Source organism: Chelonia mydas, chromosome 2 (genome assembly GCF_015237465.2).
Source record: "Chelonia mydas isolate rCheMyd1 chromosome 2, rCheMyd1.pri.v2, whole genome shotgun sequence".
In the NCBI taxonomy this organism is placed as follows: Eukaryota; Metazoa; Chordata; order Testudines; family Cheloniidae; genus Chelonia; species Chelonia mydas.
Genome location: NC_057850.1, coordinates 232866731 through 232886631, shown reverse-complemented (window position 1 = coordinate 232886631; position 19901 = coordinate 232866731). Strand labels below are relative to the sequence as shown.

Here is a 19901-nt window from a genome sequence, read left to right as displayed (position 1 = left end):
GAAAAGAATACTGCTTGTGTCAATCTTTATCAGAAGGCTGTATCGTCCTCTGGGGGTAACAGGTCTGAGCTGTTCTACAGAGTTTCTGAAACAGGGAACCACTGGCAATCCCAAGATATTTCCTTTACTTACCCTGGAAACCCATACCTAATGAGAACAGATCAGCTATATTCTGGAGGCACCCTAATTCTGTTTTCAGGGTAACAGTAGCATCTAAATCACACTTTCATGGAATCTGTGAATTTCAGCATCTTCTAATTTAATTTCAGCAAATCAGGAAAGGATCTGGATGCCCCTTGAGGGTTTTGCCAGGAGGTTAGATAGGTAGAGAGTGACAGCTTTAGCACTTCTTGTGGCTGTGGGCATATTCAGTGGTTGGAGAGGCTGGGTTGGGTCACTTCTGTGGGTGGAACTGATGTATTCAGCAGCTAAGAGGAATTGGCTTACTTTTTGGCCCTTTGGAAACACGTTTTGCTGCTTAGTTAGGATTTATGGATTAAAATTTAACATTCTCATTTTTATCTTCTCCTCACGTACCTGATACTTTGCAAATTTAATATTCAGTACAGTTCTACCAAGTTGAAGTCAAAATATCAAAAATGTATGAGTGCCTTGCTGTTTGTTAGATGGGTCATAATAAATTCTGAAACATTGACATGACAAGTTCCAGTTTATTAAAAAATAAACACCACTCACCGTAAAGTAGGATTTAAGTGTGTGGCTGTGCTTCATGATATTTTGAGCTTTGTTCATGCTAAAGAAATTCCTGCTATGAGAAACTGGTGTGTGGTGACCTTTCTGGTTTTGGCTTATTATTGTCTGCTAAGTTTATTGCACTTCCATTTTAGGGTGCTACTGGACAGAGCGCATTCAGACTACAACAGTACGTTTCGCCAGCTGGATTTGGAAATGCTTTCCTCAACTCAACACTCTTCAATCAGTCAAGTTGCCAATACCTCAGAAACAAATACCTCGGACAAATCTTTCTCTAAAGACCTCAGTCAGATACTAGTCAATATCAAATCATGTAGATGGCGGCATTTTAGGCCTCGGACACCATCGCTACATGACAGTGACAATGATGAACTCTCCTGTAGGAAATTATACAGGGGTATAAATCGAACAGGCACAGCACAACCTGGGACCCAGACATGCAGTACCTCTATACAAAGTAAAAGTAGCAGTGGTTCAGCACACTTTGGTATGTTTATTTTGACAAACTTTTTTCTAGAAATGTTAAACTTGACTCAGAGAATCAAAAATATTAGAATTTTATCCATTTTTTCTTTGTGATCTGTTCTAATGACAGCAGTGAATCATCTGTTTTACCACTTATATTGAAAACTAATTAGTTAGCATTTTTAACGTGAACGTTAATAGAGTTTATTTCAAATGTGTGTACAAAGGCAGCACTTGTTGCAGTTCTGACTTTTTTAGAAATGTGTGATGTCCACTTATGTACAGGGTTTTTAGTTAATATAAAAAAGACAGATGACCATATTAAAAATAAGATTGCTTAAGAAAGCATAAAACCTTAAACCCCAAATTTTCTACCACCCTACCTGTTAGATACCTATGGGAAGACAAAAGGTTGATTTTATGTTTAATAAAATGTTACAATCCTAGTATGCATATGCACTTTAATACAACAGATTTTTTTGCAAAAAGTCAAGATGCTACCTTCCCCTATAAAAATATTTTCATATTTTTTCCCCCATGCATGGGCAAAAGCCAGAGAAATAGTTGGCCTTGCAATGTGTCAGTAAACTCTAGCTCCACAGAACTACTGTAGGAAATGAATCCAGAACTGAGGACCTGTCACTATAAATGTTGGACCGTCAGCCCCCTGATGTTTTAAATCAGAAAACTGTTAGCAAGCTCCCCAGCTGATGTCAGTGGTGGTTGTTGCAGCAGTAGATGGCAGATGTGAGAAGAAGCAGTTACTTAAATAACTAAAATCCAGTATGTTTAGCTCACTAGCTTTATTGATCAGTCAGCACTAACTGCATCTGAAAGAACAAGAAAGCCAAGAGTTGCTGATGAGCTTGTGAAATATGCTCCCTGTGAAAGCGTAATTACTCCCAAAATCATCATTTGGGATTTCCAAGACCAGCTATACCATCCACTCTTGCTAAAGTTCACTGTCTGTCAGGGGTCGGCAACCTACAGCACGCGTGCCAATTTTTAATGGCAGCTGCTGCCTGCCGAGTCCCAGCCACCGGCCCTGCTCAGCCAGCTGCCAAACCCAGGCCAGGACCCCGGCAGGCAGCAGCATGCCATTAAAAATCCTGCCCCACCCCCCGGGGCAGGATAAAGAAGAGGAGGCAGGCAAGTTTCCCCCCTCCCCCGCCTCTTCCCCCAGTGTGCTGTGTTCCTGCCCCTCCTCATCTCCCCCCCTGCTGCTGATCAGCTGATGGCCCTTGCGAGGGAGGGGGAGAGAGGGAGGGGGAGAAGCGGAGCCACAGCGCGCTCGCTGCTCTGGGGAAGAGGCAGAGAAGAGGTGGGGACGGGGCTGTGGGAACGGGGTGGAATCAGGGCATATCCCCTCCAGCCCCCTGCCGTGAGCTGCTCAGGACAGGGAGCTGGGAGCACACCCCCAGACCTCTGTCCTGACCCCTGCACCCTCCTCACACACACCCAGCTCTGGCTCCTGCACCCCCCACACATATGCAGCCTCCCCACACCCCATGTCCTGACTCTTGCACCCCCCACATTCCCACCCTGAGCACCAAACGGGAGCTCCTGCCCACCCCCCCCACACACATTCCCACCTGCACCTCTCACACCAAATGGGAGCTGTCCAGGTAAGCACTCCACCCCCAAACCTCCTGCTCCAACCCTGAGCTCCCTCCCTTATTCTAGCTCCTGGCCAGACCCTGCACCCCAACCCCCAGCCTGCTCCTTCACCTCATCCCTGTTCTCAGCACACTCCCACCCTCAGCTCAGTGCAGACAGAGAGAGAGAGGAAGAGAATGGGCTAGAACCAGGGAGAAGGTAGGTTCTCACCCTTTGTGGGCAGGGCCGGGATCACAGACTGGCAGGAACCGGCGGACGGAACCCCAGACTGGCAGCAGGCTGAGCCACTCAGCGCACTGCCAGTCTGGGGTCCCGGCCACCGGCCCTACTCAGCCCACTGCTGGTCTGGGGTTCTGGCTCCCGGCCCCTTGCCAGCCAGGGCCCCGCTCAGCCTGCTGTCGGCCTAGGTGAACAGAACCCCAGGCTGGCAGCGGGCTGAGCGGGCCGGCAGTGTAAGATCAGCATTTTAATTTAATTTTAAATGAAGCTTCTTAAACATTTTGAAAACCTTGTTTACTTTACATATGACAATAGTTTAGTTATATAATATAGAGAGAGACCGTCTAAAAAGAGTTAAAATGTATTACTGGCACGCGAAACCTTAAATTTAAGTGAATAAATGAAGACTTGGCACACCACTTCTGAAAGGTCTCCAACCCCTGCTCTAAGTCAACAAAACCTCATAGTCAGTTGTATCAAAAGCTGCAAATGGTCAGGTAACTATGCTGATTTTCTTTTACATTTTCCATTGCTAGGAGATAACCAATGAGAGCATAGAGTGCTGATTATTTAATACATAACCTTTTTTCCCCCTGTAGGGCAGAGACAGCACCCAGAATCTTTTTGGGGGAGGTATTAAAAGAACCACCAAAATGTGTCATGAAGAAATATTTAGAGATCACTTATCTAAAAATTCTGTTCAGCAGAGTGTATCGTATAGTGCCAATATTAAAACTTTTTATCCAGGGACAGTTCCCCAGTCGCTGGTGGAGAGGAAGGCATGCACTCGTGCACACATTCCAGTGAACGTCATTCTATATTCTTCATCAGGGCCTCAAAACAAAGTTTTCAGGTTGTTCTTAAAATACCCTGCTAAACTAAGCCAAAAAAACCCTTACTAAATCCCACTTGTTGCCATATTTAGTCTTAGGTATTTGTCTCAACCCGACAGCATACCTTTGGAAAAATACATGTGAAATCCGGTTTCCAGTATTTTCAGAAATGCACACAACCAGCGATGAACTCCAAAAGTTTGGATGCTTACTCAGGAAATCGGTTTTATCCTGCCTTTCATTGTTTTTATGATCTCTGCCTCCCACATATGTATTCTACACCTTGTCACTCTGTTCCCCCTTGCAGTATCTTCAAAGAGTGCATGCAAAGACGGGCTACCTCCTCCTCTAGTGTTCTCTCTCTCTCTCTCTCTCTCTCTCTCTCTCTCTCCACTGTCCCAGTGTTCTTTCTGTTCTACTCCTGCCTGTCATCCTGGTGTTTCCTTCTTTTACCATGTATTCTGCCCCTTGCTGGAAGATGGATTGGGGCTGAAACTACTACTGGTTAGAGCCTCTGATATGAGGCTTCTGGTGGCTGCCTTCTCTCTCCTCTTAGTAGCTCTTCCAGTTGCCTGAAGCAGATACAGTGATCTGAAAGAGAAGCAGGGCAGTAGGAAAGAGCAGCTGCAGTATAAGTTTGTTAATGCGAGGAGGAGAAACTGCACTAAAGATACTGGGCAAGTTTCTAGCTGCTTAGGATAAGACACAAAGGGACTGTTGGCAGGTAGGCTGTGAATAGAAATTGAATGTTTATGGGTTTCGGATCACATTTAAAGATCACAAGTGAACTGATTACAAATTTGGAGTTCAAGGTTAACAGCTGTATTTACTTGTTTTTTAAATAGATTGTAGAGGTGACTCTTAAAATCCAGATAAGACAGTTTCTCTTTTAGATGAAGACTTTAATTACGTTGGCTGTATCTTAAGTTTAGAAAAAACTAAATCTGTGACTAAGTGTTCAGTGTATGAACATTATCAAATGTGTTCAACATTGTAAATTACTTTTATAGTAAACATTCAATACTTACAAAATCAGTATGGAATTTAGATTCATATTTTTATCTGAAACAATTAACTTTTAATACTTGGCATAGGAATAATACATGTAAAGAGTTACCTAGTCTGATTTTTATAGACACAGATGTACTTGAATCAAATATGATTTTTTTTTTTAATCTGGAGAGGGGAGTAAACATTAATACAACTCATTGAGATTATAGCCACATGACTCTCCATCATTTTATCAGGAGTACTAAGCTAAATCACCTGTCCACAATATAACAGTTTTTAACCGAATGGTACATAGTATCATAGAAGTTTAGAGATTGAAAAGATCCAATATATCATCCAGTCTATTTTCATGCCAGTGTAGGATTATTTTCTGTAGTACCTTTTTCTAGTGTTTCAGTCTTGTCTAGTTCCAAATGTTCCTCAAAAAAGTGGTGGTTCTTTTAATGATCCCTGTGTGTATTCCACACATGGAATACATATGCACACCATGCACCTGACTCCAGAATTTCTTGAAAGAAATGTGTGTTGGACCTCGTGCTCCCAACCAAGGGCATACAGGGCAGTGCAGGCTGATCCCTGTCTAGTTCCTTATTACCACCGCACGATTGGAGTAGGAATCTTCTGTTTCTTCAGCTCCTTTTTGCTTTGTCATTCCTGTAAGAATTATGTATAGTTAATTTTTAGTAGTTTTTTATGGTTTAGCACAGATAGTTAAATAGCATTCCGCCCCCCCGCAAGAAGTCTTGGATAATGCCCAGGGTCCTGGGATTCACAAACTGTTTACTGTCCATACTCCTTTTCTGTGAGCAACAAACATCAGTGTTGCCTGTACTTCTTTACTGAGGCTAACATTTCTGATTGACAACTCCTGGTGCTTCCATCCACTTCGGGAACAAAGGCGGCACTGATAGCAATGTGGCCCCAGACAGCGACCAGAGCAGCGCTGCCAATGGACTCGCCTTGTACTCGGGGACGGTTGGAGATGTATGTCTCCCCAGAAGACATCTTTGCTGTCCCCTGTCTCCATTCACTGCTCCTATTGGGTCCATCTATATTCCAGGACATTGTTATCACAAGGAGACAATCATTCTCCCATTCTACCCACCAGCTTTGAAACGCAGCCATTGGTCTTACCGCTGTTCAGGGATGTGGCCTTCTCTTCTGAGGAGTCGGAGGCTCTGCAAGAGTATCTGCAGCACCAAGCAGAGGCAACCCGAGACAAGTCCTAGAAGGTCAGGGTTCCGACCTCCAACCAGATAAGATTGGCCAAGAGACAGGTGGTACCCGATGCCAAGGGGTCCCCCTCTGCTGGTGGATCCATCTTATTGACAACATTAGGGACTGTGGGAGCCTTACCCCAGGCACCCAGGAATGGTGCAAGAGTCTTATTTGCTATCAGTCAGCCGTATGCAACCAGCCCCATTGGAGGTCTTAGTATTGCTTAAAGTAGCTGCAAAGCTACAAATCCAGCTGGAGGAAATTCAGGAGGCTCAGCACTGCTTACTAGACGGTAGTGTAGCCCTCCCCATCAGCGAGGCCATCATGGACACAGCAAAGGCAGTTTGGGACACCCCTGTTTTTTGTGCCTCCACTCCTAAGAGGGCTGAGAAGTGCTACTTTGTCCCATCCAAGAGGGAGAGCTCTTGTTCTCACTCTCCGCCAAACTACAGGGTGGTGCAGGCAGTTACAGAGCAACAGCACCCAAAAGCTACTCCCTCTGATAAGGGATATGAGACTTGACCTTCTGGGAATAAAGGGCATCTTTTCCTCTTGGCCCTCTTGTCCATTTAATTTGATCAATTTATGCTAGACTTCTAGAATTTAAGGACAAGCTTCCTGAGAAGGATAGAGCCCACTTCCAGGCCTTAGTGGGTGAGGGCAAAGTGGTGGCCAAAACTTCACTCCAAGCCACAGTGGATCCACAGATACTGCATTGAGGGGGATGATTACGGCAAATAAGGAGAGATTCATGATTGTAATCCTCAGATTTTTGTACAGAGATGCAGAGTACCATCCAAGATCTGCCTTTTGACACTGTAAGGTAATCCATTAGAAAACAGATGAATCTCTGCTGCCTCAAAGATTTGAGAATAATGCTTTGCTAGCTGTGCATTCATACCCCTTCCCCCCAGAAGAAGCTTTATGGACAGGGATATAGGGCAAGACCATCTCCTCAGCCCTTTTATCATCAATATGGTCAGGAGCCACCATGCAAGAGACAGTTAATATATAGACCTAGGAACCCAGCTTCTGCAACATCCACCACCACTTAAGCACACTAATCCCCAACCGAATAATTTCTTTTTGACTGTTGAGACCAGCGTCCCTTTACTGATGCCTCTTCTTTCCCCTATTCAGGTATTTGGAGGTCACCTTACCCTACTTGTCAAAGACTGGAGGGCCCTAACTACAGACATATGGATATTAGAAGAGGCTATCTACTCGAGTTTCTGACCACTGCTTTTCACAAGCCCACTTCCTGGTTCCTTTCCAGGGACCACTCTTGCAAGGAGATTTTTACAACAGGAGGTAAATTCCCTGCTCCTCAGGGGAGCCACAGAAATGGTTCCACCTCAACACCACAGGAAGAGGTTATACTCTCCGTATTCCTTGATTCCCCAAGAAGAATGGAGGATCGAAGCCAATTCTTAATGTACATCAGTTAAACAAGTTTATCTGAAAACTAAAATTCTGCATGATATCCTTGGTATCAGTAATTCCCTTATTAGAGGAGGGCACATGGTTTTGTGGCTCTCAGCATGAAAGATTTTCATATTAATATCCATCCAGTCCACAGGAGGTTCATCAGGTTCTTCTTCCACCAAGACCACTACCAATTCAGAGTACTCCCCTCTGGTCTGGTCACTGCATCCAGGATGTTTACAAAGGATTTTTCAGTGGTGGCTGCTTGGATGAGAAGAGAAGGATTTAGTGTCTTCCCATACCTCAACAAATGGCTTCTTGCAGGCCAATCCATTGAGGAGTTCCACAGGGCAACCAATGTTTTGCTCACTTATTTATCTTCCCTAGGTGTTTGCATCAATCACAAAAAATCCATGCTGACCCAACCCCTCCTCCCTCTCCCCAGGTACATAGGTTTCATAGGGGCATTGTTAGACTCAACTACAGCAACAGCACATCAACCTCTTGAAAGGTTTCAGGTAACGAGCACTCTTATGCACAAGGTCACTATCAGACCCAGGACATCCGTTGGAAGTTGCCTTTTGCTCGTTGGCCATTTGACTTCATGCGCACACGTGACACCATTCACCAGATTACATCTATGGTGCTTATAAGCCTGGCTTCTCTTGCCGTATTCACCAGTGAAGGGCACCATAAACTACAAGGTCACAATTCCATCCTAGGTATTGGGCTCTTTTTTGTCTAGTGGACAAAACTGGAGAAGGTTTGGTTTGGAATGTGTTCCTCACACCCACACCTGAGGCAACCATAGTTACCAATGCCTCCCTCTTGAGTTGGGGTGTGCACATGGGTGATCATATGGCACACGGCATTTGGACCCCTGGGAGTCCATAATGTACATCAACTTATAGGAACTCAGGCATTGCAGGCCTGACAGACCTCCCTTTCTCCCATCCATCCAATCCAAACATATTCAGATAATCTTGGACAAGATAACAGTATTTTATATAAACAAGTGAGGGGGAACTAAATCTTTGTGCATAGAGGCAGTCAGTTTCTGGAATTGGTGCATCAAACATCACTTAACCCTAACAAGCTGCCTGAGCAGACATTTGTCCACAAATCAAGAATGGGAGATTCACAATTTGTTTTTCAACTACGTCTTTGGTCATGGAAAATGCCAGCCTGGGACCATTTCACCTCACAGGCAAACAGGAAGTTGCCTTGGTTCTGCTCCAGAGCGGCACTGGGCAAAGGCTCTTTGGGAGATGCCCTCCTGATATTGTGGAAGGATTGCCTGGCATTCTATGGAATATCCACCAAGACAGAGCATGAGTCATCTTCATCACACCCAACTGGCCAAGACCGTTCTGATTCATCAATCTGTTAACGTTCTTAGTACGACCACACATGAACATCCCCACATTACTAGATCTTCTAACGCAACACAGAGGCAAAATCACATACCCCAATTCAAGGCTGCTGCAACTCCGAGCCTGATATTTGGATGGGCATCGGAGGTAGAATGCTCATGTTCCAAGAGGGTGCAATTCATCTTTAACCAAAGTACAAAAGATTCTGTAAGAAGCTTTTACTCAGCTAAATGAAAGCGTTTCTCTGCTTGGATTCATCAATGCATATTGTCTCCAAACTCCACCAGAATCCCTGATATCTTAAACAATCTTCTTATCCTTAAGCCTTCAGGTCATGCATTCGGTTCCCTGTGGGTACATTTAGCAGCAATCTGTGCTTTCAGTCCTCCAATAGATAACTGTATGATCTCCAGGCATCCTGTCACAATTAGAATTTTTTGAAGGGGATTCTCAGATCCTTTCTACCAGCAGTGAAGTTCAAACCTCAGTCAGACCTCCAATTTTGGTCTGTTGTCTCTTACTAACCACTAACCTCTTCGCTAGCCACCTGCTGTCTGACTGTCTGTCCGTGAAGGTGGCCTTTCTGATTGTTCTAACGTTGGACAGAAGAGTCGGAGAACTGTGAGCACTTATTGGCAGGCCCTCCATATACCACCTTCTGTAAAGAAAAGGTCTTGCTATGCCCCCACCCCAAATTCATACCCAAGATAGTTTGAGTCATCCATGTACCTGTATTTTTTTTCCTAAACCACATGCCTCGGAAGAGGAGAGAAGACTGTATTCTCTGGACATTTGGAGGGCTTTGGAATAAAGGACATTAGAAAGACACCTAAACCTATTTGTTTCCAGAGCGATCATGATATCAACCTTTATCAGCACAGAGACTTTAAAAATGGATCTCCGGTTGTAGTATCCTTTACTGACCAGCTGGCATCCTCCACCTCCAGAAGGGATAAAGGCTCATTCCACCGGGGAGCAGACTATTTCAGCTGCATCTCTGAGAAATTTAGCCATACTAGATATATGTGAAGCAGCTACTTGGAGCTCTTTCCGTACCTTCACCAGGCCTTATGCCCTGGAACAGTAGTCCACTGCAGATACAGCCATGGGGACAGCAGTTCTACAGTCAGCTATCACTTCTGCATCCTCACACCCACCCCCTATTTATTTATTAATCTCCCACATGTGGAATACATATAGGGGACCATCACATGAAGAAAAAATGGAGGTCAGTTACCTATAACTGGAGGTTCTTAAAGATGCGTGTTCCCTATCTGTATTCCACTGCCTGCTCTCCAACCCCTCTGCTGCTGATTGGTTACTCTGAGGTAAGAATGGAAAACTGGAGAGGCATTGGCCTGCACTGCCCTCCGCTGGGAACACAAGGTGAGCTATGGTACATGTGCGGGCCAATACACGCTGCTTGCAAGAAATTCCCAACTCGGGTGCATGGCACACATGCGTATCCCATCCATGGAATACAGATAGTGACCATTCATCTCAAAGAAGCTCCACTTACAGGTAAGTAACCTTCATTTTCCTATTCAGATTTGCAACAAAAATAATATTTACAGTCCAAAGATTTGTATGAATGAAGTAGTTTGTAAAACAAGGTACATCAAGCTAAACTGTGCAGTTACAAGATACTAGTTTAGTGGGCTGACTTTAACTACTGAGCCAAAAAAAACTAGAGAGAAATTCACATCTGTAAAGTTGATCTGTAAAAATCAGTATGTTCTTTAAATATTTTGGGAAAATGCATTCCTGCTGTGTCAACTGTAGCCTGTCTTAAAAGTTTGAGCTATCACACAAGATTGCACCTATGACCAAGAGAATATTTGAAATGTATTGCGTCGTCATTATTCCAGAATTGGTTATCGACTCAAATCTTCAATTCCTTACAATTACAGTACCTGTCCATACTGCGATTGTTTTCAAAGCAGCAAACCTCTGTGCTCATTTCCTGTTTATGGAAAACCACTAGCACTGTACATTTCTTAATTACTAAAATGCTGAGGAAATTAACCCTATAGGTGGCGTATAGGAAGTATACAAAATGGATAGAGACAATATCCCTGTTATTGGACAGCATGGGACAATTCCACAGTTCCAAGATGCCTGACTGTAACTCGGATCATGAGTGAACTGACTAACCTGTAACATTACAATCTGAACTTGTAAACTGTCAACTAGCATAAGAAATAGTTTGCCAAGATACTTGCTGATTTTTAACTGTGCTTCAGTTCAGCCATTGTGCTGCAAACACTACTGTGAAAAGAGTTCTTGTGGCTAACTTACGTATAACCACAAAAGCAAACCTTTGAACTATCAGACTTTCTTTTCAGATAACCAACTCGAGATCCAGTTTCTTGGGTAAATTCATCTTTTAATAAATTTGTAGCCTGTCACGCTGTTAGTAGTTAATGCAGCGTCTCTGAAGAAATTCTAACAATTTGTTGTGTAGAGGAAAAAATCTGGAAAAAGAAGAGTATTGAAATTTGTTGCAGTGTGCCCCGTTAGATGTTGTTATAAAGCTGTTCTTTTTAAGGTCCAAATTCAAAGCCCATTCAAGGCAATTTGGAGTTTTTCCATGGACTTCCATAGACTTTGGACCAGGCTCTAAATCTTAACGCTTCCGATTACTTTTCATTTTTAACGTATCAAAAATGGTTTCCTAAGATTTGAGGTGGTATTCTGAATTTACTGTATTGGGTTTTGCTAGGAAATATGAAAGAGCTCAGATGCTACTGAACTGCTAGTATCCAAACCTACAGCCCTTATAGTCCTAGAAAGTTGATGCCATATGGAAGCCTTACTTAAACTCAGTGCTAAGGTTCAATGCCTCCTAAAAATTATCAACCTACTAATAGTACATTACTTTCTATCAGAACTTGAGTAAGAATTTTTTAAAATTCACATGCCTCTTTAATTTCTAGCTAGTATGTTCATTCATCCTAGAGTTCAACATTCTTAGAATACCCTCAGTTTTAAAGAAGCCTCATTATGACAAACCAGAATGATCTCTGATGGAAATCTTCACAACCCAAATGTGGCTGATCTGAAGAAACTGAAACTGTCAACAAAAATATTTTATTTTTACAATGAGTTCTTAACTTCAAAGTTCACAATTTTGTGTTCTTACGGTGCACTTACACTTCTCTTGCGTATCATTGTTCTACTTCAATTTCTATCTAGACTTCCTAGCTTATGTTGGGGAGATGAACCCCTGTAGCACGATTTTTCTAACATGGTTTCAGATATAGTTGATCTTAGAATAGCTAGACTTGATGTTTGGTCTTCATCAGTACCTGAAAAAACAGGCACTGTGTGATCTGAGAATTAAAAATATAATCTACTCCATTAGTATTTACTTTCTTGCTTCTTGGACTGCAATACTGAAACAAATCTATATCTAAGACAGATATGTACAAATGAAAGATTTGGGCTCTTCTCCTTTGTCAGATTGTACCACATATGAAAACTTGAAAAGCTATTTTCTGGTGAAATTGTCACAAGAATATGCGTCTATGAGCATTGATAAGAGCTACACTTCACAATTTTTTTTACTAAAAACTGAATGGTAGAACTAGGAGCTAGAAATAAGCTTTACCAGTTGGAGCTGATCACCCATCTTGTCTATCTGTCAGATTTTCAAGCATGTATGATTTCATTTATGGAGTAAGAGCTGAGAAGTAATAAAACTTCCAGAAGTCTGCACAGTAATTTATTAAAAAAAAAAAAAAAGTTAGAAAGTATCATCTTAGAATTTGTTTTTTAAACTGATTACCCATTTCAACAAGTTTAGAATTTCCCTTCATTACCTGGATCTTACTGACATTCAAGATTCTGGGATCCTAAGCTTTCATGTTTACATAACAAACTTGGTTTGACTTTACAAGCAAGAACAACATATGCAGTAGATGAAAGCAAAAGGGATTCTCTCTGCAATCCTTATAGTTAGCCTGTTTGTGACAGCCATTTGCTGTTAATTCACAAATATTAGTACTAAATGGCTTTTCAGAGAGGTGAACAGATTTTTTTTTTCTGAAATATATTTTGTTAGAAAAGCTGTTGGAGAACTTCAGTTTTGCAATTATGAAAAAATAGTGAAACTGTTTAATTCTTGATCTGAACTTCAAGACTTTTTAGACCCTCTCCTTGACTTTACAATGCTGAGCAGTTTTGTCATGAAGACCCATAATTTCACAGGAGAGCCTTGCACAATTCCAATCAGATTTGTACAAATGCACTGAAAATAAAGGATACTGAAGATGAGATGCTTTCTTGTAAAGTAAGAACACTTAAAAGGTTTTTGTTTTTGTTTTTTGTTTGGTAAGTGTGTATTACACAAGGAAAAACCAATTCCCAAAACCTTCTGCATCACCACAGTGTCTTACTAGTAGAGCTAAACACACTGTTGGCCTAGTGGCCTACAAGAGAAACTCTTATCTGTACTTGGTACAGGAGGAAAATTAGGAAGCGGATTAGGAGGACTGTAAATGAGCAAAATAAATCTGATTTGTTTTAGCCAACTAGGATGTTTTCCTTTAATGCCGACCCCTTCCCAAAAAAATCAGTCTGAGTTGGGTTTGGACAGAGCATATTATCAGCATTCCTGATTGGTTATGTCATCAGTGTATGTAGGGCTTTTCCATAGGTAGCTCAGACTAAGAAGTTAGCTTCTCAGACTAAAACACTTAAAACAAATACAGATTATGGCCCATATACTGGACCTTTTGTTATGTGAAAGTAGCATTTTGACATGGTATGGGGGTGAAAAATATTTTTACATTCCTGTAACAGTTTCCATCAGAGAGTGTTTAAGTAGTTTGCAAACTTTGACTCTCAGCAATAACGCTATTAGAGAGGTATTTCCTCCTGTCTGTAAAATGGATGTAACTGAAGTATAATGAGGATGTGAATAGCCCAGGATCACACACCAAATCTTTGGCAGAGCTGGAAATAATGCTTGCCCATGACTGTCTGGTTCTTTAACCACTAAAAAAAAATAAATGGTCACTTGTCAATGCATTGGGTGTAATCTCGGTGTCCAGAAATTATAGGGGGAAAAGCTAACAGGAGTTTGTACTGCTTATGATGGGATTTTCAAATACGCCTAAGGAAGTCTGGCAGCCAACTGCCACTGAATTTCATTGCTTCCTTAGGCCTCTTTGAAAACTTGAGCATAAATAATTAAAATGCTGTGGGTGCAGAGCAGTTTTTTCTTTCACTTGCCTTGTAAAATGGTTACTGCAATTATTTTGATAATGGCTGGCAAGGTAATTCCTGTATGGACTGCAATAATTCACTGAAATGCTATTTGGAAACTACACATTCATTTGTAAATCTAAATATCTCCTTCCCAAAGTACCAAATTAATATCTCTGTCAAATACTACTATGAACAATGACCACACTCAACACTTTTGTGCAGCAGTAACAAGACATGGATGTTAAATTTTGTTTAACTTTGTTAAACAAAAATGTAAACTTCAGTTAACTTGTCATTTTAATTTAATATTCAAGTGGTTTAGGCCCAAAATGTAGTGTTAAAACTTTGTTGGATAGTGTTTTTATGGCTTCCATGCTATTACAATATTTTATTGTTGCAAAAGAGAATGTTTAAGGAATTTTGAAAGTAATTATATGCAAATCAAACTGACCAGTCTGGTTTCATTGTTCAAAGTATTAATGATTAACTGGATTTTTTTTTCTGATATAATCAGTGATGATATAAGAAGTTGGGGATAATTGTGGGGTGGGGGCCAGGACTAAATTATCTTGTGTCCCTTTAACGTGGCTTTTAATTTACAAATTATATTTTAAAAGCATATTATACAGACTTTTCATTTATGAACTGATTAGTTTGGTACTCTGCTTCCCTAGCAAATGGCTGATACCATAGCTGAAATGTAAAATCCTGAATTCAGCTTTTGGAAGGTAAAAAGGGGGCCATAATTTTAGATAAACTTTGTTTAAAATAGATATGCAGTTTTATGTTGCTATAGTTTAAGATTCCAATTGATGAACAGTGGATTTTTCCTCTTTTTAGTAAATCATTTCAATTCATTTTTTAAGCAATACATCTACAAACTTGTTGTTTTAGAGCGCAAAGTCCTTTCACCAAATTACTAAGAATGAACAGGAAGAAAAATCATCTAAATTGTAAAATCTTAACTTTCCTAGTCCATTATTTGTATGGATACTTTAAACCTTTAACTTCAAAACACTGTAATATAGCACCAACTAGTTATAATTCACTAATAAAAAGATTTATATAAATAAAATACCTACTAACGCAGTAAATGTTTGATTTTTTTTTCAAATCTTCAAGACTAATCTCAATTCAATTTGCCATAGTTTTAAAAGAAATACGTTGGAAAGTGATGCAGTGCATTACACATGGTTATATATATACACAACCACTGTATGCCTATTCACTAAAGAACTCAATCAGAAGAGCTTCTAACTTGTTTGATATCTTACGCCATTTTACTGTGTTCAGCTGCTAGATACAGACTCTCAAATACTACCATGATGGGCAGCAGTATAAAACCCTAAAATAGATTCTGTGATAATTTGGTGCTCTTTCAATACATAATCAGAAGAAAGATTTATATATATATAATCATCATGTACAAGATCTTAATTTGTAGCTGCGAATGATGCAAATATTTCCAAGAAATTCATAGTTGAATGTAGGCTGAAGACGTATGATCTTTAGACTCTTCTTATGGATTAACTTGTTTGTTTTCTGTATTCAAATCATCACGAGCCATTCGATTAACTATTCTATCCTCTAGAGTTCAGCAAAGATTAACAACATTTAGGTGTCCCGTTTCCTCCCCCCTCCCCCCCCCCCCCCCCCCCCCCCCCCCGAAACATTAGATCCATGTAGTCTGATAGGAGTACAGATTTTCTGCAGTTGGGAATAAAGAATAAAAGCTTTGGCCAAGATACTGTATTTCATGAACAAGCATTTAAGTCTTGTGTTGACTTGTAGAAAGTTGGATACCTTCCATTTGGTAACAGTTGTAAGTCTGGAATGCATTGGAAGTTGTTGCATAAGAATGTTCATAATATTTGTTTTGAGAATATCCACAGAAATTTGGGGGCCTGAAATTTAATTTGGGAAAACTCACAAGGTGTGGTCTAGGCTGACTCTGTAATGGATTCAATCTGCACCATCATCCCACTTTTAAATTGGCAATAGAGATTTTCTTCATTAAAACTATACAAACCATTTGGGGGATTCAAAATGAATTTTATTTTTTGTTTTTTAGAACTGATCTCTCCATAGACAAATTAGTATAATACAGTGTCTTTCCTCAGACATCCTTCTGTAAATCAACATAAACAACTCCATTCTTATTGACTGGATTTTTTTTCCAGGTGGGTTAACTGGGGAAAATTGTGATTGACGTTTACACGTTATAGCTAATGTATCACTCTTTAAGAGCTCTTTTATGGAAGAAAATAGCTTCTATGAAATTCTCCATTAACAGAGTTGACAGTGTGCATGATTATTTTATTTTTATTTTTTTTAAATACTAATATAGAAGGTATTTTAGTCTATACAAAACAGAGGGTGGTGGGAACAGTGAAGTTTGTGTTGAGAGATCATAATGTGGTAAAACAGTCTTCATTAGTAAACATCAAATTCATTTTTGTATTTTCAACTAAATATTAAATCTGAGGGCCTTCACCTGTGTGGGGGTGAGCACCTTAACTCCCAGTGGAGTCTGTGGAAGTTCAGAATGCTCAGCATCCCACAAGATAATGCCCCAAATCTGCACATATGAAAGTTGGTCTTTAATGTACTACACTAAAACACAATCTTTGCAGATCAGTCTTATCTGAGCGGTGGTTTGTGCCAATCTGGGCTTACTCCCTTAAATTCCGTTAAATGAGATTTCTTCACTCAAATATTGTAAGCTAAGTGCAGAAGGTGTTTAATACTTCACCACAAATGTGTTCAATGGGAAAAACTTAGTTTGGACAAAACCGCTAGAAGGATCATAGTCTGTTGCCATAAAGATGCAACAAGGTTCTTAGGAATTTGCTGTGGTATGTTGAAACAGTTTTTTGTTTTAGAATTCTAAAAGATGTGTATATATACAACATATACATATTTTGATATAGTATTTTCTCGTTTTATATTTTGTTCAGCATTTACAGCCGAACAATACCAGCAACATCAACAGCAACTGGCACTAATGCAGCAACAGCAGTTTGCACAAATTCATCAACAGCAAGCAAATAGTAATTCCTCTGCCAACACTTCACAGGTGAGGGATTTGTCTGTGCTATGATTTATCCCTCATTGTTTCCCACCAGGGTTCATCTCTAATTGTCAACTGTTGCCATAGAACCTTGAAACTAACGAACAGGAAAGTGGCTTTCGCCTGAATCTACATCATAGCCATTCTGTAAAGTGTTTAGAAGGGACACTGCAGGTGAGTGTGGCAGGCATTGCCTCTGCTCCCTCTTAACAAAAACCAAAAAGATGAGTGAATCAATTAAATGAAATACTCAAAGACTCAGGAATACATATTGCAAAGAATTCCAGCCATGTTGTTGTCCTGTTGAGACTGTATGTATGACTGTGTTCTGAGGCCAGATTTTTACCTTTTAATAACCATGTATAAGCATGTTCTGTCTTTAGCTGTGAAAATATCTAACAGCTAAATGTGTTTGTGCATTGACACTTTAAATGTTACATAAAGTTCAGAAGTTGCTGTTGGACATCTGAACCTCCTTGAATCTTCCAGATTGGTTTGGAAATCTTGTGAGAAATGGTATGGAAGGACAGTGTGTTGTGCGTTTGAAATACTTGTGCATGTTTTAGTACTGGAATTATAAGTACATGGGAAATACTGCATTTAATTATTTATCTAACTTTACCAAACATCAGAAGTTTGGTTTGAGGGAACAGTGAGGATCAGTTCTTTCTTATCTGCACTGGTTTGTGCATTACTAGTTTATGCATAAAAATAGGAAGAGTACTGACCTTTTGAAACTTGATCACATTTATTTGCCACCTTTCTTCTTAGGGTTTTGTTTCCAAGACATTGGATTCTGTTAGTGCTCAGTTTGCTGCTTCAGCTTTGGTAACATCAGAACAATTGATGGGATTCAAAATGAAGGATGATGTGGTGCTTGGAATTGGGGTGAATGGCATCCTTCAGGCCTCAGGTATAGACCTATACAAATCTAAATTCATTCTGATTGTATTTTGCTTTCATAGTTGGTATGTGAAACCCCTGTTTGGAGTCTCAAATTTTCTTTTTTTTTTTTTTTTTTCTTAAATATCATTCTTCTGCAGGAGTATACAAGGGCTTACACCTCAGTAGTACTACACCTACAGCACTTGTACATACAAGTTCATCGTCAGCAGCAGGTTCAACCTTGTTACCACCTTCAAATATAACACAGACTTCGAGTTCCCACAGTGCACTGAGTCACCAAGCTGCCAACTCTGCAACAACTCCGCTCCTGATTGGGAACAATATTCGATTAACTGTACCCTCATCGGTTGCCACTGTAAACTCTATTTCCACACGCAATGCACGACATATACCTAGGACTTTAAGTGCTGTTCCATCATCTGCCTTAAAGCTGGCTGCAGCAGCAAACTGTCAGGTGCCCAAGGTTCCAGCTTCATCCTCTGTGGATGCAGTACCAAGGTAAGTCCTGTATGTGTCTGAATTTTCTTAGTTTTATTTTACGGTTTTCCACAATGACATAACTGTTAGCTCAGAAACCCAGAATGTTAACCCAAAGCTGCTGTTCATGCTCTACCAGACAGTATCAATCAAAGGGAAAATTCATCTCCACTAAACGCAATGTAAAACCAGCCTTGTTTATCTATTTGAAAGTCAAATTACTGCCTCATAAATGGGGAGAACCTTCGTATCATGCTCCTTTAAAAGAGGTGATACTGTCCATAGATGAATGACCTTAGGGAATCTGGATCAATGGTCATCCAAAGATCTTTTTACAGTTAGAACATTGGCAAAGCTTTCAGGGAATACCTGAAATTCTGTGTAATGCAGAACTTGTGAATTGTGAATTTTTTAAAATAATTTTGTAATAAAATTATCAGGTTTTAAACTGGAAATTAGGCTGTTTTATTTATTTCTCATGCTTTGTCAGTCTTAAATGTTTTTAGATTTAGGACCCATTATGTATTATTATTTTTTTGGTATTGAACTAGTTAAATATTTCAGCAGAGGTCTACGTGATTTATAAACTGAAGAAATTATATCTAATGTGTGCTATTGCATATAATTTATGAAGTAGTAGATATGGGTCTCTGGGAATATCCTTTTTTGTTCAGTTCTTCACATTACTTAACAAAAATGAGGGATTTGCATACCAGATAGTTGCCATTTATGTTTTAATTGCTTGTCTTACCCCTTAAATAGGAGTGAGAGCAGTTAGAGTTATTCTAAATGGATACCATTTCTAAAATACAGAGGCTACTGCACAGTATGTGATATATTAATTGTTTGTCAGACCATTTAAATTACTGAACTTAATTTATTTACTCTTAATGTGTTCTTATCCTCTTTACTTTTAATTTGATTTTCGTATGGAGTTCTTAGTTTTTCCTCTTTCTTTTTACTAGCCCAGGATTTTTTACCAGTATATATTGAGTTTTGGTGGTGACATATTTTTTTCTGTGTGATATAATTGTGACAATAATATGGCATACTGCACTTCAGTTGAAACAAAACACTTTCACATTTTATGTTAAAACAAGGCTATCAATCGCAGTTAACTCACATGAGTAACTAAAAAAAATCGCTATTAAAAAAATCATAATCGCACTGTTAAACAATAGAATAACAATTGAAATTTTAAGTGTTTTTGTATGGTTTTTCTATATTTTCAAATATATTGATATCTATTACAACACAGAATACAAAGTGTACAGTGCTCACTTTATATTTTTATTACAAATATTTGCACTGTAAAAATGATGAACAAAAGAAAGTATTTTTCAGTTCACCTCATACAAGTAC

The 19901-nt window shown here is 39.9% G+C and overlaps 1 protein-coding gene across 10 annotated transcripts in view; it reads left to right on the top strand.

The window, feature by feature from the left end:
* The window catches only part of EPC1 (enhancer of polycomb homolog 1), a 114376-nt gene that overhangs the window by 91434 nt on the left and 3041 nt on the right, over positions 1-19901 (top strand). For 4 of the 10 annotated variants that reach the window (XM_043541449.1, XM_037890957.2, XM_043541445.1 and 1 more), the window contains 6 exons: positions 849-1201; positions 7218-7388; positions 17044-17162; positions 17244-17330; positions 17928-18069; positions 18200-18560. In XM_043541449.1, the coding sequence (XP_043397384.1) occupies positions 849-1201; positions 7218-7388; positions 17044-17162; positions 17244-17330; positions 17928-18069; positions 18200-18560 (1233 nt within the window). Of the gene's footprint in view, positions 1-848; positions 1202-7217; positions 7389-17043; positions 17163-17243; positions 17331-17927; positions 18070-18199; positions 18570-19901 lie in introns of all 10 variants that reach the window. The other 6 variants (XM_037890959.2, XM_043541448.1, XM_037890964.2 and 3 more) reach the window with 4 other exon arrangements.